Source organism: Panthera uncia, chromosome D2, assembly GCF_023721935.1.
Source record: "Panthera uncia isolate 11264 chromosome D2, Puncia_PCG_1.0, whole genome shotgun sequence".
NCBI classification, from domain to species: domain Eukaryota; kingdom Metazoa; phylum Chordata; class Mammalia; order Carnivora; family Felidae; genus Panthera; species Panthera uncia.
The window spans coordinates 84,429,467-84,447,319 of record NC_064818.1 but is presented as its reverse complement, the minus strand read 5'-3'; the positions used below and the strand labels follow the sequence as shown (position 1 = coordinate 84,447,319).

General features: G+C 60.4%; 1 protein-coding gene across 2 annotated transcripts in view; it reads left to right on the top strand.

Moving 5' to 3' along the window:
• The window catches only part of CFAP46 (cilia and flagella associated protein 46), a 96,236-nt gene that overhangs the window by 73,446 nt on the left and 4,937 nt on the right, over positions 1-17,853 (top strand). The window contains exons 41-54 of one of the 2 annotated variants that reach the window (XM_049645925.1): positions 511-699; positions 1,659-1,793; positions 1,862-2,041; positions 2,462-2,632; positions 8,923-9,020; positions 9,458-9,534; positions 10,035-10,165; positions 10,664-10,785; positions 11,636-11,715; positions 13,122-13,280; positions 16,428-16,501; positions 16,603-16,663; positions 16,734-16,769; positions 17,368-17,470. In XM_049645925.1, the coding sequence (XP_049501882.1) occupies positions 511-699; positions 1,659-1,793; positions 1,862-2,041; positions 2,462-2,632; positions 8,923-9,020; positions 9,458-9,534; positions 10,035-10,165; positions 10,664-10,785; positions 11,636-11,715; positions 13,122-13,280; positions 16,428-16,501; positions 16,603-16,663; positions 16,734-16,769; positions 17,368-17,470 (1,616 nt within the window). The other variant, XM_049645924.1, reaches the window with a different exon arrangement.

Here is a 17,853-nt window from a genome sequence, read left to right as displayed (position 1 = left end):
GCTGGCGGACTGTGCACGAAGCACTGTCTTCCCCAGGGCATGCGTGTGCTTTGCCTAAGCACGTCGGCATGCTAAAGAGCTCCTCAAAGCTGAATTCGTGTTGTTAAAGAGCAGCTGAATTTGCAAAATACCTGAAGGAAACATATTCTGCCATTTTTAGACACTTTCCTAGATTTCATGTAGCATGAGTCAAATTAATTTGACGTAACTATGGAGACGTGGAAGATAGCCCTGAAACTGAACTTGAGGCAAACTTACATTATTTGTTGGTGAGCCCCACCTCCGGGTTCTGCAGCCAGGCTTCCGTGACCTCCCGACGCCTCAGCCCCGGAGACCCCCCCCCCCCCCAGATGCAAAAGGGAGCGTTTCTCAGAGTGCTCGGATGTTGTCCCTCCCGGGGGCCTGAGACCAGGGACTCCAGGGGCGCGACCCGGGGACCCGGGGACGGGAGGGGGCCGGTGCCTCCCAGGGCCGGGCGAAAGTAACCACAGGCGCTTTGTGCTCCCGAAGAAATGGTTCACCCTGAAGCGGACTCTGGCCCACGTGGTGCTGGCACAGCTGGGGGCCCTGCACTCACCACGCACCGGCTTCGCGGAGCTCCGCGCCCGGCAGCTGGGCCTGGCGGGGAGGGCCCTGCGCCTGCTGGCCGTGCAGGCGGACCCCGTGCGCCCCACCGTCTACTGGGAAGAGGGCCTCTCGGTACGCGCTCCTGCCCTCGGCTCGCCCGCAGACCCCCTCACCCGCCCGCGAGAACAAACCGTGTATCTAAGACTCCCCTACTCTCAGTAAGAACCGGGATGTCAAACAGGCCTCGAATTGTCCCTGGTTGAGACGGTGGCGTGGCCTGGGGCACCTGGGTGACTCAGCCGGTTAAGCCTCTGACTCTCGATTTGGGCTCGGGTCATGATCTCACGGTCTGTGAGTTCGAGCCGCGTGTCAGGCTCCAGGCCGACGGCGCGCAGCCTGCTCGGGATTCTCTGGCTCCCTCTCTCTGCCCCTCCCCACCCCTCAAAATAAATAAATAAACATTAAAAAAAAAAAAAAGGAGGGTGGTGTGGCCTGAGCGAGGGAGAAAAAGGCAAGAAGTGGTCTGTCCGGTGTGACCAGCCGGCGGGAGAGAAACACAGACCGCTGGGGACAGACTGGAGAGGAGGGGGGGCAAACATACAGGTGGTCGGAAGGCAGGACGTCCCCGGCAGTGGCCCGCGGTTCCTGGTGTTCCCCGCACCTCAGCAGCTCTCCAGCGAGTCCAGGGTGCGCCCAAGTGCGGGTGCAAAACCCCCGCTCACGTGCAGCAGGGGACCCGAGCCCCTTCCTCACTCCCACCACCCACACTGCCTCGTGGAGCCGACACAACGGCTTGTGCCCCCACACTGGCCGCGTCGTGCACGCAGGCCCACACCCTTCTCTAGGGCCCCCTGCCAGGCTGCCCCGCAGGCCGGGTGCCCCTGGGGAGCACCCCACCCCCGAAGGGACCCTGCTGACGCTGCTGCAGGGCTCCAGGCCACCGTCCAAGGTGCCTCGTACATACCCCTTCTTCCATCTGGAAGGCACCTGCCCAAAGGCGAAGGCAGGCTCATCCCCACAGACCCTGCTCTTCTAGGAAGACCCCCAGCCCCAAGCGGCTGAGCTGGCCGACAGGGGCGCCTTCCCCACAGGCAGGTGCTGAGCCGAGCGGCCATAAGCCTCTGGAGACCATTCTGGAGGACGACGCCGGCGAGGATCGCTATAGGGACCCGGGACCCTCCAGGGCCGCCTCCCAGGAGCACGGCAGGAAGGGCTGGGATCTGCAGGTACGGCCCCTCCCACGCGCCCCGCGACGCCCCGCCCGCAGCCCCGGCCTGAGCCTGTGTCCCTGCAGAGAAAGATGAAGCTGGCCCAGCGGTACCTGGCCCAGGCGTCCGAGGTGCTGCTGCAGTGCGTGCGGGTGGCCCTGGGCGGCTGCCTCCTGGACATCGCGGCGGCCGCCAGCCTGGAGATGGTGGAGTGCAGCGGCACCCTGGACCCTGTGGCCACCTGCCAGTTCCTGGCGCTGTCTCAGGTGGGGCTCTGTGCCCCTTCCTCCGGGCCCTTCTTGGCCACCTGGGGAGAGAGCGGCCCCGGAGCACCCGGCGCTCCCTCCCGCCGGCGCCCGGCCGGTCTCTGCCTTGAGAGCGGCGCTCAGCCGGAAGAGGGCGCTTCCGGCCACCGGAAGCAGTAGGGAAGGCCGCCCCCCCACCCAGGTTCCCTGAGCCGCAGCCCGTTACCGACATCCCCGTTGGCCGGGCAAGCCTCGTGCTCTTGAGGCTCAGAGCAAAGGGGTGGGCGGGTGCCGGGAGCGCGGTGGCGGAGGGCCGGGAGCAGCACGGCATCCCAAGAAAACGGTAGCAGGAGCGGCCGTGCAGCCCCGTCCACCCTCGCGCGTGGGCGCCACCGGCCCAGGGCAGGGCTCAGGCCCCCGGGCCCCTCCTGTCTGGTTCAGAGCTGCTCGGCCTCAGAGATGATGCGGGACGTGCTGTTCACGGCCACGGACGACACCAGCAGCTCACAGCTGGCGGCCCTGCTGCGGCTGGAGCACCAGCTGAAGCGGAAGGGGAGGACGTCCACCAACTTGTTCGCGAGCGTGAGGCAGAGGCTGGCGGTCGTTTCCAAGGTGAGCGAGCCCCCCGAGCCGTCCCCGTTCTCACAGCTGTGCTGCGTCGCTCTGCTGTGGCCAGCCCGACTGGGGAGGATTCGGGCCGGGTCCAAATCCTGGCTCCCCTCTTGTTGGCGCGCGGTTCTGGGGTGCCACTCATCCTCTGTGACCTCCCGTTCCTCGAGGGCCTCGTGGGGATGAGGGCCCGCCGCCTCGGTGACCCTACATCCCAGGCCCGCGGCAGAGGGCGGGAGCGACAGGGCCCCCGAGGGTCCTCCTTCAGCCGCCGTGGAACGCTGCAGTCACCCCACCTCCTCGTGCTGGGACGAGCAGCTGTGAAGAGGGGTATTTGAAGGAGCGGGACTCGGTGAAAACCTAGCAAGTCGGGAAGCGGCCTGGAGCCCCCTGGCTGGTCCCTCTCCCCTCCTTCCCTGTTGCTTCTGTGCACCTGTGTGGGTCTGACCTCGTTCCCTCCCTCCACGGCTTCCTGTCTCCCTCCGTCCCCTGTCTTGCTTGCGGTGAGGCGTCCTGTGCTCCATGGGAAGTTGAGGGGCGCCCCTGGTCTCTTCCCACCAGATGCCAGTAGCTCCCCCTCCAGTCGGGACACCCCAAACTGTCCCCAGAACTGCCCCCTGCTGAGAGCCAGGGCCTTAGCCCCCGTGCTGGAAAGCCTCCCTCCTCCTGAGGAGCACTGCAGGCCCCAGGAGGTGCAGGGACCGCAGGCCGGTCCACAGGCAGGCCGCTCCCCACAGCCCAGCTGCCCACCTTTGGAGGACACGTCCGTGTGTGTCACTGTGGCTGGGGTGATGGTGACCCAGCGCTAATTTCAGAGGAAACCTGAGGGACCATGTACATCAGTGCATGTGCAGGGCTGAGGACAGAGCCAGACGCAGGGGGCGCAGGAGCTCGGTCCAAGACAAGACCCAGTCCAAGGTGGGATGAGGTCCAAAGTGGAACAGGGTCCATGGTGGGACGGGGTCCGAGGCGGGACGGGGTCCGTGCGGATCAAGTTCGAAGACAGGATGGGGTCCATGGTGGGACGGGTTCCAAGACAGGACAGGGTCCATGGTGGGACGGGGTCCGAGGCGGGATGGGGTCCAAGACAGGATGGGGTCCATGGGGACAGGGTCTGAGGCAGGACGGGGTCCGTGATAGGATGGGGTCCGAGGCGGCCATCTCTGTCACGGGTGTTGTGTCAACTCCTCCTCCTCTTCCTGTTTCGAGGATCCTTGTGGGAGACCTGCACTGAATCTGGTCACAGACTCAGGGGTCGGCTGCACCTGGGGGTGGGGCGCAGAGCACAGCCAGGCTACCGCAGCGGCCACAGCAGGAGCCAGGTCAGTGGTACCAAATGCTGTCTTTAAAGGCCCAGCTGTGGACACACTGAGAGCAGGCTGAGCTCCAGCTCCCGAGAGGGGACTCTGTCCCTGTCTGTCCCCACATCACTGCCGGCCCTCTGGGACATGTGGCAGGCTCCTGACGACGCGCCTGGGGACAGCGGCTACATTCTGGGCCATGGGGAGTTTGCCTGAAAGCTCGTGGAAGGTGATGAGATCCGTCATGGTCTCATGGCGCCTGGGAAATGAGGGCCATCCTGGGAGGAGGTGGCCTCCGGGACCCCAGTCCCCGCGAGATACCCCCCACGTGAGGCCTCTTCAGAGAGCGGGAGCACAGCACAGGGAACACGGACCGGCAGAAGGCAGTCAACCAGAGAGGAGAGAAATTGAAAAGACAGAACCAGGGATGAGCGCCATGGGAGGAACTCAGTAGGCCAAGCGCACTCCTAACTGGAGTCTCCGAAGCCGGGAGAGAGAAATGCGGCCCCAAGGCGATACTGACATGACCCGATGGCTTCGAATTTCCCCAAGCCCACGAGGACCGCCAGCAACCTTGCACGGGACAAACACAGGAAGCCACACCACGTCCATCCGCGTGGAACTGGTAAGTGCCCAGGACGGAGGCCCCGAGGGCAGCGGGACCGGAGCCACAGGCCCCTGAACACAGGCCAGAGGAGACCGCGGCCCGCCGACGTGCAGTGGAGACACGCTCAGATGCACAGAAACCCAGGCAGTTTGCAGGTATCCTGCAAGAAAAGAAACAAGGAGGAGGTGTCGGACAGGAAAAGTAAGTCCCCAGAAACACGAGAGAACCAAGAATACTCCAAAGGCAAACGTTTAGTGATAGGAAATAAAATTTGACTGTGTAAGACAGTAATTCTAACATCTTGTGGAGCTGAAATTATTTTGTGGAATTAATAGGCAAGACAGTAAAACAAAGAGCAGGAAGGATTAGATGAAGGATTAGATGATGCCGAGGGTCTGTCACTCCTTGGGAAAGGTAAAGTTACATCTTTATTAGACTCTAATGAGCCAAAGGTGAATGTCTTAGTTCCCAGGGTAACCACTAAAGTAATGTGTGACTAAGTTAATAAAAAGGAAAAAATCAAATAATAGTATTTTATTATCCCAGAGACAGGCAGAAAGAGCGGGGGAGGTGAGGGAGTATAAAAGCATATGGTCCCAGTGGGAAAAAGGCAGAGCAAAGTAGACAGAAACCCAACGGGTTTGTGGTCGTAGTAAGTATAACAAGCCGAAGACCAAGACTGTCAGAGTGGATGAAAAGAAAAACAACGTCCAATTACGTGCTGCTTAAAAGGGGTACGTTTTACACACAAGGACCCGGAAATATTGAGCGGAAAAGATGAGAGAGAGCATCTACATCATGAAGTTACTACTGACATGAAAGCCGGGTGACCCGGAATCAGTCAACAGGGAATCACAATCCTAAACCTTCACATACGATGACGGAGATTCAAATACCCAAAGCAGAAGGGATAGGAATAGAGGAGCCCTGGACAGGCCCACGTCTGGCGGAGGACCCACGGCCACGTGGACGGCTGGACGGAGCGTGTACCAGAAGGGACCAGAGCCGGGCCGTGGCAAAGCTGAACACACCAACAGAGCGAGATCTTCCCATTTGTTTTCCAACCACAGTGAGATTGAATTAGAAATGATGTAGCTGAAAGATACCGTTGCTTTGAGAGCATCATCATCGGTTAGTCAAAGAAGGAATCACAATGAAATTTAGAAAGTGTTTTAAACCGAGTTAGAGAATGAAAACACTACATGTCAAAACCTATGAGACTTGTCTAAAGCAGGGCTTAGAGGAAAAATACAGCCTTGACTAGAGGGAGAAAAATCTTAAAAACGGTAACTAAGATTTCGATTTCTAGAGGCTGGAACAAAAACACCTAAGAAAAATAGAAAATAAAAAATAAGAAATACAGCAACAGAAATAGCGAAATTTGAAAACAAACATACAATAGAGGAAACCAACACTGATCAAAGGGCTCCAAAGAGAAGATTTTGATAAAGTTGATGAACATTTAGGAAGACCCAATAAAGAAAAAAAAAAGGAAAAAAAACCCAGAAAGATTCCAATACCAGTACCAGAAAGACATCATAGAGACCCTTTGGACATCACAAGGCTCGTAAGGGAATATTCTCTTTAACCTTACTCCAGTTATCTTGACGATTGGGATGGAATAGACAAATTTCTCAAAAAATACAATGTACAAGCTGACAGAACAGAAAATCTGAATAATTTATTAGCTGTTAAAGAAATTGAATCCTTTATTAAAAACATCCCCACAAAGAAAATCCCAGACCCAGTCGGCTTCACCAGTAAATTCTGCCAAACGGTGAAGGTACAGATAACCTCCCCAACGCTCCTAGAGAATAGGAATACTTCCTCTTTCTTTTAAGGTCTGCTAAGTCTCCATACTGGAAACCTAGTGGTGGTGCTACAAGGAAGGAAAATCTCTCTCATCGGCAGACACGAGACACTGGCCAGCCAGATCCTGGTCGTGCGTCAGCGTCAAACGGCCACGTTCCCCGTGGCTTCATATTAAAAACATGAACGTAATTCACCATATTGACAGAACTTGATGAAGGACGTCCTTTAAACCCCGAGCAAACCTCAGCCTATCTGCTGAAGGGTTGAAAGATTTTCTCCAGCCAGGAGTGGCGGAGCCCCGGAGGCCGTCAGCGCTTCTGTTCCACATCGTCCAGTGAGGCCAGAGGTGAAAGGAGGGGTGAAGGAACAACAGTCAGCACAGAGGCCGGGAGCCCAGCCCGATGCGCCCATTTCGCAGGTCGTTAGAGAAGCGTCAGCTGCACTCCTCGTGCCAGGTGCAAACAAGCAGAAAAGGAAAATACCTGAGTGACACTGTCTTCAGTAGCAGCAAAACAATCAGTACCTGGGGGAAATCGGACACGAGATACCCCTGGCCTCTCCCCTGAAAACTACAAACCATCTGAGAGAAATCCGAGAAGATGCGCACAGAGGAGGTGGGCTGTGTGTGGGCGGAAGGCTCCGTGCCGTTCCGACGACCGTCTGCTCTCTGTGGACAAAGGGACAGGTGTGTGTGCTTTCCTCCTTGGGCTGACTCTGGCTGTGTTCCCCCGAGTTCGTGGTCAGTATCGCTCTCTAAGAAAGTGGCCGTGGTTGACGATGAGCCAAAACCACTTGACAGGTGATCCCACACCCGCCCTCTGTGGAGCTCATTCCCATGTACCTGACCTGTCACTGGGCGGACAGGAGTCTCCGGGAATGGCTCCCAGAGAGAGGGGTGCCCAGCACCGACCTGTCCTGATTCTCCTGGGCGGCCTTGTGAGCCTAAATGCCAAGTCACCCCAGGAAGGCGTCCTATGGGCCATGAATCTGCAGTTGCCACAGAAGCCTCATCAGACTCCCAGCAGGCGTTTACCTTTTTAAGAACTGACGATCCAATTCTAAAATTTGTGCAGAAATGCCCACTTGCTATACAAGGTATCAGGACCTTGTTGTTGACGCGATCAGCATGTTATTGCCACATGGGGAATATATACACATACAGAGACAATGACCAGTGGCACAGAAGAAAAGTCTGGAAACGGACCCATCCACATAACGTCCAACATATGTCAAGGGTGACCCCGAGGGGCGAGGGGCACCGTGGTGCAGATCCCAGTGACGGGACCGAGGAGGGCACCTGTCGCGATGAGCCCTGGGTGCTGCGTCGAAGTGTCGAATCACCACATTGTACACCCGAGACTAGCATAGCAGCACATGTGTACTTTAATACAAACTAAACACAAGCGAGCCCGAGAAAAGGCCCCCGAGCTCACATCCCGTGGTACTGGGGATGTGCTCCCGTCAGTGAGAAAAAGACACTCCCGCAGGAAAGAATGACAAGAGTGGAATTTCACAAAAGATACCCAAATAGTCGATAGGCATTTTTAATGGCCCCCAACTTCATTAGTTATTAGCGGAATGCAAAGAGGCCTGCATTCAGATGCTGCCAGACCCCCAGAGGCGCTAAAATGGACAGGTTCAGCAGGACCCGGGTCACACGGGTGGGGTGGGCCTGCATCCACGCAGCAGCCCCTCTGGCGTCGGGGTCTGTGCTCAGCTGCACCTGTGTCCCTGGCCTGCACCCCTGTGGAATGCCCCCGGGGGGTCCCCAGGGAGCACATGCCCAGGGCCCGACCCGCAGCTTCCCAGGTGGCCCAAGCGGGACTGCCACTGCCACTGCCGGGAGAGGACAGAGGCTGTTGGCGGGCTCACTGCGCTCTCCAAGAAGCCAGTCTGGTCCCCAGCAGGGGGCGCTCCGCGCCAGACGCCCTGGCTCCACCTCTGGGCGGGTGGGTGTGGCTGGGTCATGCTTCTGCTTTGTGCCTGCTCCGCCTGTAGCTGGGACATGAATGCAGACACCCGTCGGTGCTCGCCACCCCGAGGCTGGTTTCAGCAGCAAGTGGGGACCCGTGCTTGTGGGCCAGTTCCTCGGGACGGCTGCGGAGCGGGATGCGCCTCGGAGCCGGGGAGGGTGAGGGGGTGGGCTCGGGGCGGGGTGCGCGCCCCAGCCAGATGCGCCTCGGAGCAGGTGCCCTGGGAGCAGGGTGCGCGGAGGGCAGGGGCACGCGTGTGACCACGCCTTGTGGCGTTCAGGGGACCGGGCGGAGGAACAGAGGGAAGGCACTAGGCTGCTGGTGGATCTTCCGTTTGTTACTTGTTTGGGTTCTTACGCCTGCATGTGTAGGGCAGGTCAAGTTTGCGACACAGGCCAAGAGGGTGCAAGCTGGGTGGATCCCAGTGAAGTCCGCGTGCGCCCTCTGCCCCCTTGTGGCGGCCGCGAGTCCTGCAGGGGTCGCGCCCCAGGCCGGCCTGGGCAGACCCCAGCCAGAGGCCTGGCACAAAGCGTCTGAGCACAGCTCAGGGACTGTGCCAGCATCTGGCGTGGTCCGTTGATTCCTGTCTGTCACACGCAGGCTTGGCAAAATCTCTGGGTCACTGAGCAGCATTTTAACCACCTGAATGAAATGCCTCCTACTTTTCGGATTCTCTTTCTGCAGCACGGGCGGGACAGGTAAGTCCTTCTTGTCCCTGTTCTGGGGACGTTGGCCACCCTGTTAAGAAGTCTAGCGGAGCAGCGTGGACACGGCACTGTCACTGGGGGTGGGGGGGGGAGGTTGTCACCATGCAGGGCACGTTATGGGTGCACCGAAGGCCCTGGCTGGACAGACACAGGCCAGCAGGTGCTCCAGGCTGAGAGGGGGTGGGTGCGGCGTCCCACCAGGCTGGCATGACAGGGGGACACGATGCCCGTGCACCTGCCGAGCAGAGAGAAGTCAGACAGCTCACGGCGACGACTGTGCCCAGATGGGTCTGTTTCAATTCTGTGTCTTGACTTGGCCAAGGCATTCGTGGGGAGGGGGCCCCACCAGAGTGTGTGTGGTCCGCTGAACGGGCTCCCCGAGGGCCCCACGAGCTGGGCTCTGACCCTGCCCCGTGTCCTGGCAACAGGACCCATCTGTATGGCGCTGCCTACGAGAGACCCAGGTCGGTCCCTGCGGCCAAAGGGAAGATGCCCCAAGCGGGCGGTGAGTTCCGTTGCAGGAGGCGGTCCTCAAACACGGTCCTCAGCAGGGGGGCAGGTGGACCTGCCTTTCTCCACCGGGGGGGGGGGGGGCCGGAGGGGGGGGGAGGCTTGCTGGGTGGGGCTCGTTGAGCCCGTGAGAGACGGGAACTCGGGCAGAGACGTGTGTTTCCCAGGGCCGGACCCCAGCCTCGGCTGCCCTCGGGGCTGGTGATGCTCAAAGTCCCTGGGTGGCCCTCACTCGGCTCCACAATCTCTTCTCCCAGGAATCACTACTTCCCCCTTTCTTCCTTACACCTCAGGCACATAATTCCACTTCCTGTTTCACTGAAAACTAAGGAAGGCTGTAGACTGGGGGACACCCACCTGAGCCCCCACTCTGACAGCCACCATGAGTGCCCGTGTGTATCGACTCCCAGTGTTCATGCACAGCCCCCGCTCCGTCTGTCCTCGGCCCCTCGGACTATGGGGGGGGGGGGACAGCGGCAGTGTCGGTCTCCACAGGCTTCTGCAAGGTGGCACGGGTGGCCGTGAACCCAGCCACCTTCTCCTGCCTATTGGCCGATGCCCAGCAGTTCCGGGAGCTGACTCAGGTGGAGGTGACCAATGAGGACATGGCCCTGAACTCAAGCACGGTGAGACCCCGAGCCCAGCTGCCTGGGCTGCTCCGTCACGCGGGTGGGACCAGGACCCCGGCCCGGCTGCAGTGAGGTGAAGGAGGGGTGCTGGGTGAGCGGCAACGGTCATCCGGACCCCAGGCGTTGCCGGACGCCCAGGTCGGGGTCCCGGCAGGATGGCCGATGCTTTTCGACTCCTCGAGCGAGCCTGGTGCAGGTGCCTCCATGATGTGAGCAGAGGAACCAGTGGGGCTGGGGGCGCCAGGGCGGGCCCCAGAGGAGCAGGCGGCTGGGACCGGCAAGGAGTCTGGGGTCCGGTGGAGCCCGGTGCCTGGGGCGGGCCGGTGGGGTACAAGGAGCCTGCTGTGCAGCTGAGCCGCGCCCCTGGCCGCCAAGCTTTTTTCTGGAAGGGCGGGTCCTGCAGTGTCTTCCTCACTCTGTGCGCTAACTGGGCTGGGATTTTATGAGGCCCCCTGAGACGCTTCTGATCACGGCCTGATGTTTGGGCTGAGTCAGGAATTGGAAAACGCGCCTCCTGAGAGGGAAGGGCACTCTCTGCGGAAGTTTGGGGAAGTCCTGGCATCCATGGAGGGGTACCTGAGGCCGCTGTTTCCAGTGCTCGGCAGCCCTGAGGCCAGGTACCTGTCGCGGGCTGATTGCGGAAGTGTTTGCTGTCTGAGCAGCTCCCGGCACGAGGGTGGAGGCCACGGGGTGGGGGGGTGGGGGGGGGGACAGGGCAGTGCTAGCTAGATGTCGTGGTCCGGGTGGGGGCGGGTTTCGAGCACAAAGTCCAGGACTCTCCTCGGGACAGGGAAGGGAATCACCATCTCTCTGTCCCCAGAAGTGATGCCCGAAGGTGCTGGGGGCGGTCAGGAATAGGGGGCTGGGGGCCAGGTTGGCCAGGACGGGGGCTCAGCCTGCAAGCCAGCTCTGACCCCAGCCTCCCCGAAGCCCAGCATGAGCTGAGTGGCCGGCGGTGGGCTGGGTGGGCGTCATTCCCACGTGGAGGTTCGGGTCTCTGCTGTGAAGTTGATGAGCTTTGCTCTGCCCTAAATCAGACCGTGCTGAATTCAGACGGGAAAGGTCAAAGGGCCCCTCAAATCCAGAATGCCCGACTCGGGGCCTCTGACTTAGGGAAAAAGTCCCGACTCTGCTGAAAATCTTTTCTGGGGGAACATCCCCACCACTCAGGTCCCCTCTGCCCCATGCCCTTGCAGTGCCTGGTGCCCGTACAGGGTGGGAGTGGGACACGTGGCCCGGGGTCCTGAACCCCTTTGACTTATTCTTGGTAGGGAAGGCAGAGGCCTTGGGCCGCCTTTGTTTCTGTCTGTGCCCAGTTATCCCTGCCCCCATCTCCGTGAGACCGGCCCCCAAAAGTGACACTCCCTGCCCTGATGTGAAACGGTCCAGGGAGATGTTCTTTACGTCCTTAGTACGTGTGATTTTCGTGTGTTTTTAAAAACCTGAGGACGTGCCTTTGGCCTCCAGAACACAGGTGCCCACCGTCGTCACGGATTCAGGGAGACCAAAGGACAAAGACAAGGAAAGGAAAGTGTCCCTGCCCCGGGGTGAGTGAGAGCGCGCCGGAGGGGAAGCTGGGTTGGGGGAGCCCAGGTGGGTCAGAAATAGGCGTCCCCTGAGGGTCTCCCAGGGTGCTGAGCGCCCACAGGGCGTGAGAAAGTCCCCTCAGGGGTCTGTGCGCCCCACGTACCAGAGCCCGGAGCGGGGGCTTCCTGCACCCGCAGACCCGCCCCTCCTGGGGGAGCTGGTGGCCCGCGTGGTGGCATACTGCCCGTCACCCTCGGGAGCGGGCGCCCCAGATGACACGAGGGCGCGACCAGCTTCTGCACAGGGACCTGCTGGCTCCTGAGTGAAGGACGACGCGTGCTGGTCTGGCCGCCCCTGGGGAGGGGGCGCCCAGCGCCTGAGCTCCGGGGGCTTCCCGGTCGTCTCCACGCGGTCAGGACAGCCCCTCCGGTTTCCCACTCGATGGGCCTGAAAACGTGGGAAATGCGCTCGCGCCGCCCTCCCAGCCCCGCGGCCGGAGCGGAGTGTGACCACGAGGCGTCCATCTCCCACCCGGCACCTGCGGTCGTATCCATCGCTCTTGTTCGAAGGCATTTTCATCTGTGTCCTTTTCTGGGGCCCACGCGGGGTCATCGGGCGGGAGGGAAAGGAGCGCGCCCGCCTCGGGTGTTCTGACCCAGCAGGTGCTCTGACCCGGAAGCCCCGCTGGTGCCCCCTCCCCACGCGGCGCTGCCACCGTGCACCCACCTGCACGCACTCGCGGCTCCGCAGCCGGACGACAGATGAGGGTGGGGGGTGCGTGCGGCTGCGGGGCAGGGGGTGGTGCTTCCCGCTCCAGCTGAGGGGCCGGAGTCGGCCCACCCGCGGTCACCTTGGTCCGCCGGGATTCGGACTTGAGATCCCCAGACGCAGCCCTCGCTCACCGCAGTGATTTGTTTCCCTTCGTGCGTACGGTAAATTCGACCGAGGGGTCTAGTGGCCTCACCCTTACTACCATTTACGCCTGTCGGAAAGGACAGGGTTTCTCTAACTGGCCAAGCAGGGCCCACGTGATCCTCCGAGGGTTCCGTGGTCACGTGGAGAAGCTGCCACATCACAGGTGCAAGGCTTCGTCCTCTGAGAGGTGGCTCCCTGGTTAGGAGTCGTGGATTCCAGGACCTGCTCCGGGAGGCAGGCCCTCAGACCCGCGGAGGCCCGGCCATCCTGTGACCCAGGCTGCGTCCGGCTCGGAGCCGTGACCCAGCTGTGCCGTCCTTCCCCCAGACGCCCCCGCGCGTCCTGCCGCCCCCCTGCCCCCCTCCCGTCACAGGCTGAGCCGAGCTCAGACTTCTTCCTGTGTCTCCAGCCGATCGGCATCAGCGGTGACGGGCAGGCCCGCCCAGGGGTCTGCGCGTCCTCGGGAGCTCGTCTCCTGCGGCCTCCGTAGCTGGTGCTGCCCTGTCCACAGCTGAGCCCGAGGCTGCGAACGACACCATCCTCATTGCGGACAGGCATCTTCTGGAGCTGCCGCTGGAAGGTCTCTCCGTGTTTGAGGAAGGGGTGGACTCCGTGGCCCGAGAGTTTTCCCTGCAGATGCTGTGGAGCCGCCTCCGTCGAGAGGAGACAGGTGAGAGGTGTCCTGGGCCACAGTTAATTTCAAAATGGGACTAGGTTACCTTCACGTGGACTCCTGGCAGACGGTCATCATGGGCCGTGGCAGCGCTTTTCTAGGCACGCATGGGTTCGAGGTATTGCAGAACCGCTGGTGTGTGCCAGGCGTCTGTGAGTCGCGCCGAAGGGGGCATTGAGCGTCGGCCGTGGCCTGGCACGCTTGGGTTTGAAAGGCAGGGATGGCAGCCAGCAGCCGGTGACGAGGTAGTCACGGACTAGGTGGCGAAAGGTGATGACCGGAGGTTCGGGGGCCGGGACGCGGCCTGGGGGCAGCTGCGGACTCCGGCTGACCGTGGCCTGTCCGCGGGCGCCTTTCACGCAGGTGCGCCGGGTATGGGAAGGCCCTCCCTCCGTGCCGTCCCCGGCAGACATGCTGCACTTCAGTGAGTAGGAAGGGAAGCTAAGAACAAATAGTTTGCACCTTCACCTGCATCCCGGATGGAGCGGCAAGGGCCACCTCTGCCCTTCCAACTGAAAGCAGGGGAAAGGCGACGTAGAGGGAACAGCGGCTTTGCGACGCCAGAGAGCGGGCACGGAGCCTGAGCCCCGAGAGGGAGCCACGGGGGACGCGGGGCCCAATGCGCCACGGCCCGAGCCCTGGGAGGGGAGTCCTGGGACCAGGGACCGCCGGTGTCCCCCCAGAATCGGACAAAGACTGTAACCCCGTGTGTCCAGAAGTTTCCAGAAGCCCCCAACATGAGAAGCGGAGCGGAGACTCCAGGGAAGGCGGTCAGACTGATGAGCCCCCCGGCGGCATTTTAACGGCGTCCAAGGCAGAGCAGCCCCTTGTAAGATGGAGGCAGGAGGTCACAGACAGATGGGAGGAGGCCGTGCTGCTGCCTCTAAGGACGGGGCGGCGCCCGAGCCCAGGCTGGACAAGGTGGAGCCCGTTGTGCGCAGCCCCAGGAGGAAGCAGTCCTGGGCAAATCGTCCGCCAGAAGGACTCCTCTGCACAAGTGTGAGAACCACATGTGTGTTGCTTTAAGTCCCTCCATTGTGGTCACTTGTTACAGCGGCAACGGTTCTCACCGTGGAGTGACAGAAACACTGGCTAAATGGGAGGTGAGCCTTTCTAACGCTTTGCCGAGGGGTGACAAGCAGAAGTGTCCAACGGCCCAGGCTGGAGGCAGGTTCTCTGTGTGGTGAGTGCTCCCAGTACACGTCTACGGACAACCACAGAAGAAGGGAATCGGCGTATAGAGTCCACGCTGGTGAAGAGGGAAGACGAACGAGAGAAATGACGCAGCCGTGGGGCTGCGAGAGCCGGTGACGGGGAAGCACGCACAGATAGTGGGACAAACACAAACCAAACAGTGGGGCGACGGGACTTATTCCATCTAGATCGTAAGTAAATACACAAACGGGCCACACGCCTGCCCACTGAGTGACGGCGTGGACAAGAGGACGTTGCACACACAGGTGCCGTGTGTACAAGACACGTGGCTAAGCCAAAGGACACCCCGCGTCAGAAAGAGATCGTCAGGGTGACCGGAAGGGACAGCTGCCCACTGCCACGTGGAACAGGCTCCACAGCCAGAGGCGCCCTGGGGTGGGGTCGTCACACAGCGGCAACGGTTGATAGCCTCAAAATATGGGGAGCAGCACCCGGAACCATCCCAGACGCTGGCCGACGCCAGCGGGGTCAGCACGGAGACCACTACCAAAAGGTGGCTTTCTTGAATCCCCATTTGGAAATTTAAAACCGCACCCCTGCGTATCTCGTGGGACTCAGGAGAAGTGATCACAGGAAGGCCCCGGACCGCTAGTCTCTGGAAGTGTGGAAGTTGAGCGTGGAATTTATGGACTTGGAGCAAAAACACAAAATCCTCAAGGCAGAGGAGGGGGGGCCGCAAGCACATGAGCAGACATCAGCAAAGAGACAAAAGTTTTTAAAAACTCGTAAAATAGACACATCCCAGTGAGAATGGTCAAGAAAAATGTGGATGGGGCACAAATGCACAACGTGAGGAGTGAAAAGAGACTCCGACCCTACAGATGCATCAGAGATCCGAAAGATGGTAAGACGACGCTACGAGTGACCTTACGAAGTACGTTCAAGCGCGCGGCCGAAGCAGGCCAAGTCCTGGAAAACACAGCTCGTGGACTCAAGGAGTAAAACTCCGCGTGCTCTCATAACCAACAAAGAGGGGAGATCAGTGGACCTACATCTGCTGTTGAAACCGACCGGGTAGACTTTCCAGAAACAGCTGATGTCAATCTTAACAAATCTCCCTGAGAATTGGGAAAAAGGGCCACCCCTCCAGCCTCTGTTGGCCCCACACTTCCAAACTGCCAAGAACGGCACAAGAGAGAAAAATATGACTTTCATCACCCATTCTGACCTTGAAAGTTATAAGCGTCATTAAATTAGACCAAGGGAAAACGAACTTAATAAGCATCTTAGTCACTGCAGAGAGACAGCATTTCTTAAAATGAATGCATTCGTAATAGAAATTCTTAGCAAACCGGCTGGGAATGAACACCGCTCGCCCTGGCGGAGGGTCCATCCGGGTCCCCAGCAAGCCGCCTTCTTGATGGCACAGCACACAGGACGCGGCCAGAGCCCTGCTCTTGCGCCCCTTCCCTCCTGGAATGTGAGTGCACCCACAGGAATAAGAGACATGAGGGCCGACAGAGAGGAAGTCACCTGTCACTATTTCCAGAACTTGCGAAAGAATCCACAAGCCAGCAGAGCAGTGAGGTGGAAATGCCCGTGCAGGAGGCAGGGAGCCAGCAGGGTCCGGCCCCGCGACAGGGCCGCTGCAGCAGGCACACTGGCGGGTGCCCCGCGTGGTGTGTGAATGTCCAGCCAGGTGGGCCGGGGGCTTCTCTGGTGACTGTTCCTTTCTCGAGGTCTCCTGGCTCGGGCCTTTGCCAGTCCCGCGAGCCTTTACATGGGAGAAATTGCTGCTTTCACAACTTCAGAAAAATTAAAATCAATCGTTGTCACTACTTCTTGGGTTTTTTTTTTTTATTGAGATGAAATTTACAGAATGTAAAATGAACCCCCTTAAAGTGAACAGTTCAGGGGCGTTTAGTGCGTTCGTACTGCCTCGTGCCTCCACCTCTACTGGCTCCAAACACCTTCTTTTCTTGTCCGCAGCCGACGGGGCCGTGAAGAAGGAGGGCAAAGGCAGACAGTTCAGGAAGAGAAATCCAGCTAAGAAGGGACACAAGGTGGGCAGAGGAGGCCTCGCCGGCCACAGGCAGAGGGCCCGGGGAGCCCGGGGTCCGCCTGCAGGCCACGGGGCCCCTAAAGACCCTTGTCTGTGGAGCAGGACGCTGCGCCCCGGCTCATCCCCCCCGACTGCATCGTGGTCGACCCCGACAACTTCAAGTGTATCCTTTATCCGCCCCACCGCCCGGGACACCCAAGCCTGTGGGCTGTTGCTCCTTAACCCAGACCCAGTCATCGTGGACCCCTACGAGGAGGCCCGGGTCATAGGCAAGTGCCTCTCACGGGCCCTCGACGTGCACACACAGGCCACAGCCCCCCCGTGGACTCTGGCGCAGCGTGGCGCGGGCTCAGCGCTGCGGCCTCTGCTCTCGGCCGCCTCCCGTTACCCCGACCACGCAGGGGGAGTGGGGCCCTGGGGCCCGGACGCGCACCTGTGCTCTGCGGCCCTTCCTGGCCATCACAGCCAAGTCAGGACGTCAGTTGTACGACGAATGAGCCCCTGAAGCGAGGTCCGGTGACCCTCAGGGCCCAAAACGTGGCTTGGTGCCGTCCCCTGTGGCTTTAAGTGTTTAGATCCTTGAGGTTTTTCTTTTGCTAAGCTGGTTTTCAAAACCTCTTTAGGAGAGATTTAGGGAAGGGAAGGAGCGTTGACATTTCCACAAGCGATAGATGTCGACTCCACCATGTCCCCCTCTGTGCGCACCAGGTCCACCACAGCCACACGAGGGCCACGCTAGGTGCGCACCAAGGGACACGCCAAGGCCACGCCGCGGTCACACCGGGGCCTGCTGCTGCCTGTAGCCCCTCAGGGTTCCACGTGTGAGACAAGCTCCTGTGTCTCGTCCCCATTCAATTTGTGTTGCAGACATGCTGACTCCTGTCTCCGTAACCCGGGAAATTTTGGAAAGATTCCGAGACTCGTTCACTGCTCTGTGGGTGGGACATCTGGGAAACATGCACTTCCCGAGGTCGGTGTCTGCTGTCTGGAGACACCGTCCCCCATCGAGCCGGTTTATGTGACCCACCAGAGGGGTGCTCCCCACACTCGGGGGGGGGGGGGGGGGGGGGGGGGGGGGGGGGACCACTGGCTTCCGTCTCCCCCTGGCCCCTCGCTTCTCCCTGTTTCCCTCAGCCTCCCCCCAACCCTGAACCCCCATTTTATCCCGGGAACCACACTCCCACCCCACCCCACCCCCAGAGGCTCCTGTGGTCCAGCCTTTGGTCATCACGCAGTGGGCTCCTGGTCCTCAAGGTGCCTGGATGGCGGGGGGGGGGGGGGGGGGGGGGGTGGGCTTGTCCCGGCTTGGGGGGGGGGGGGGGGGGGCGGGGGGGGGAGGGGGGGGGGGGGGGG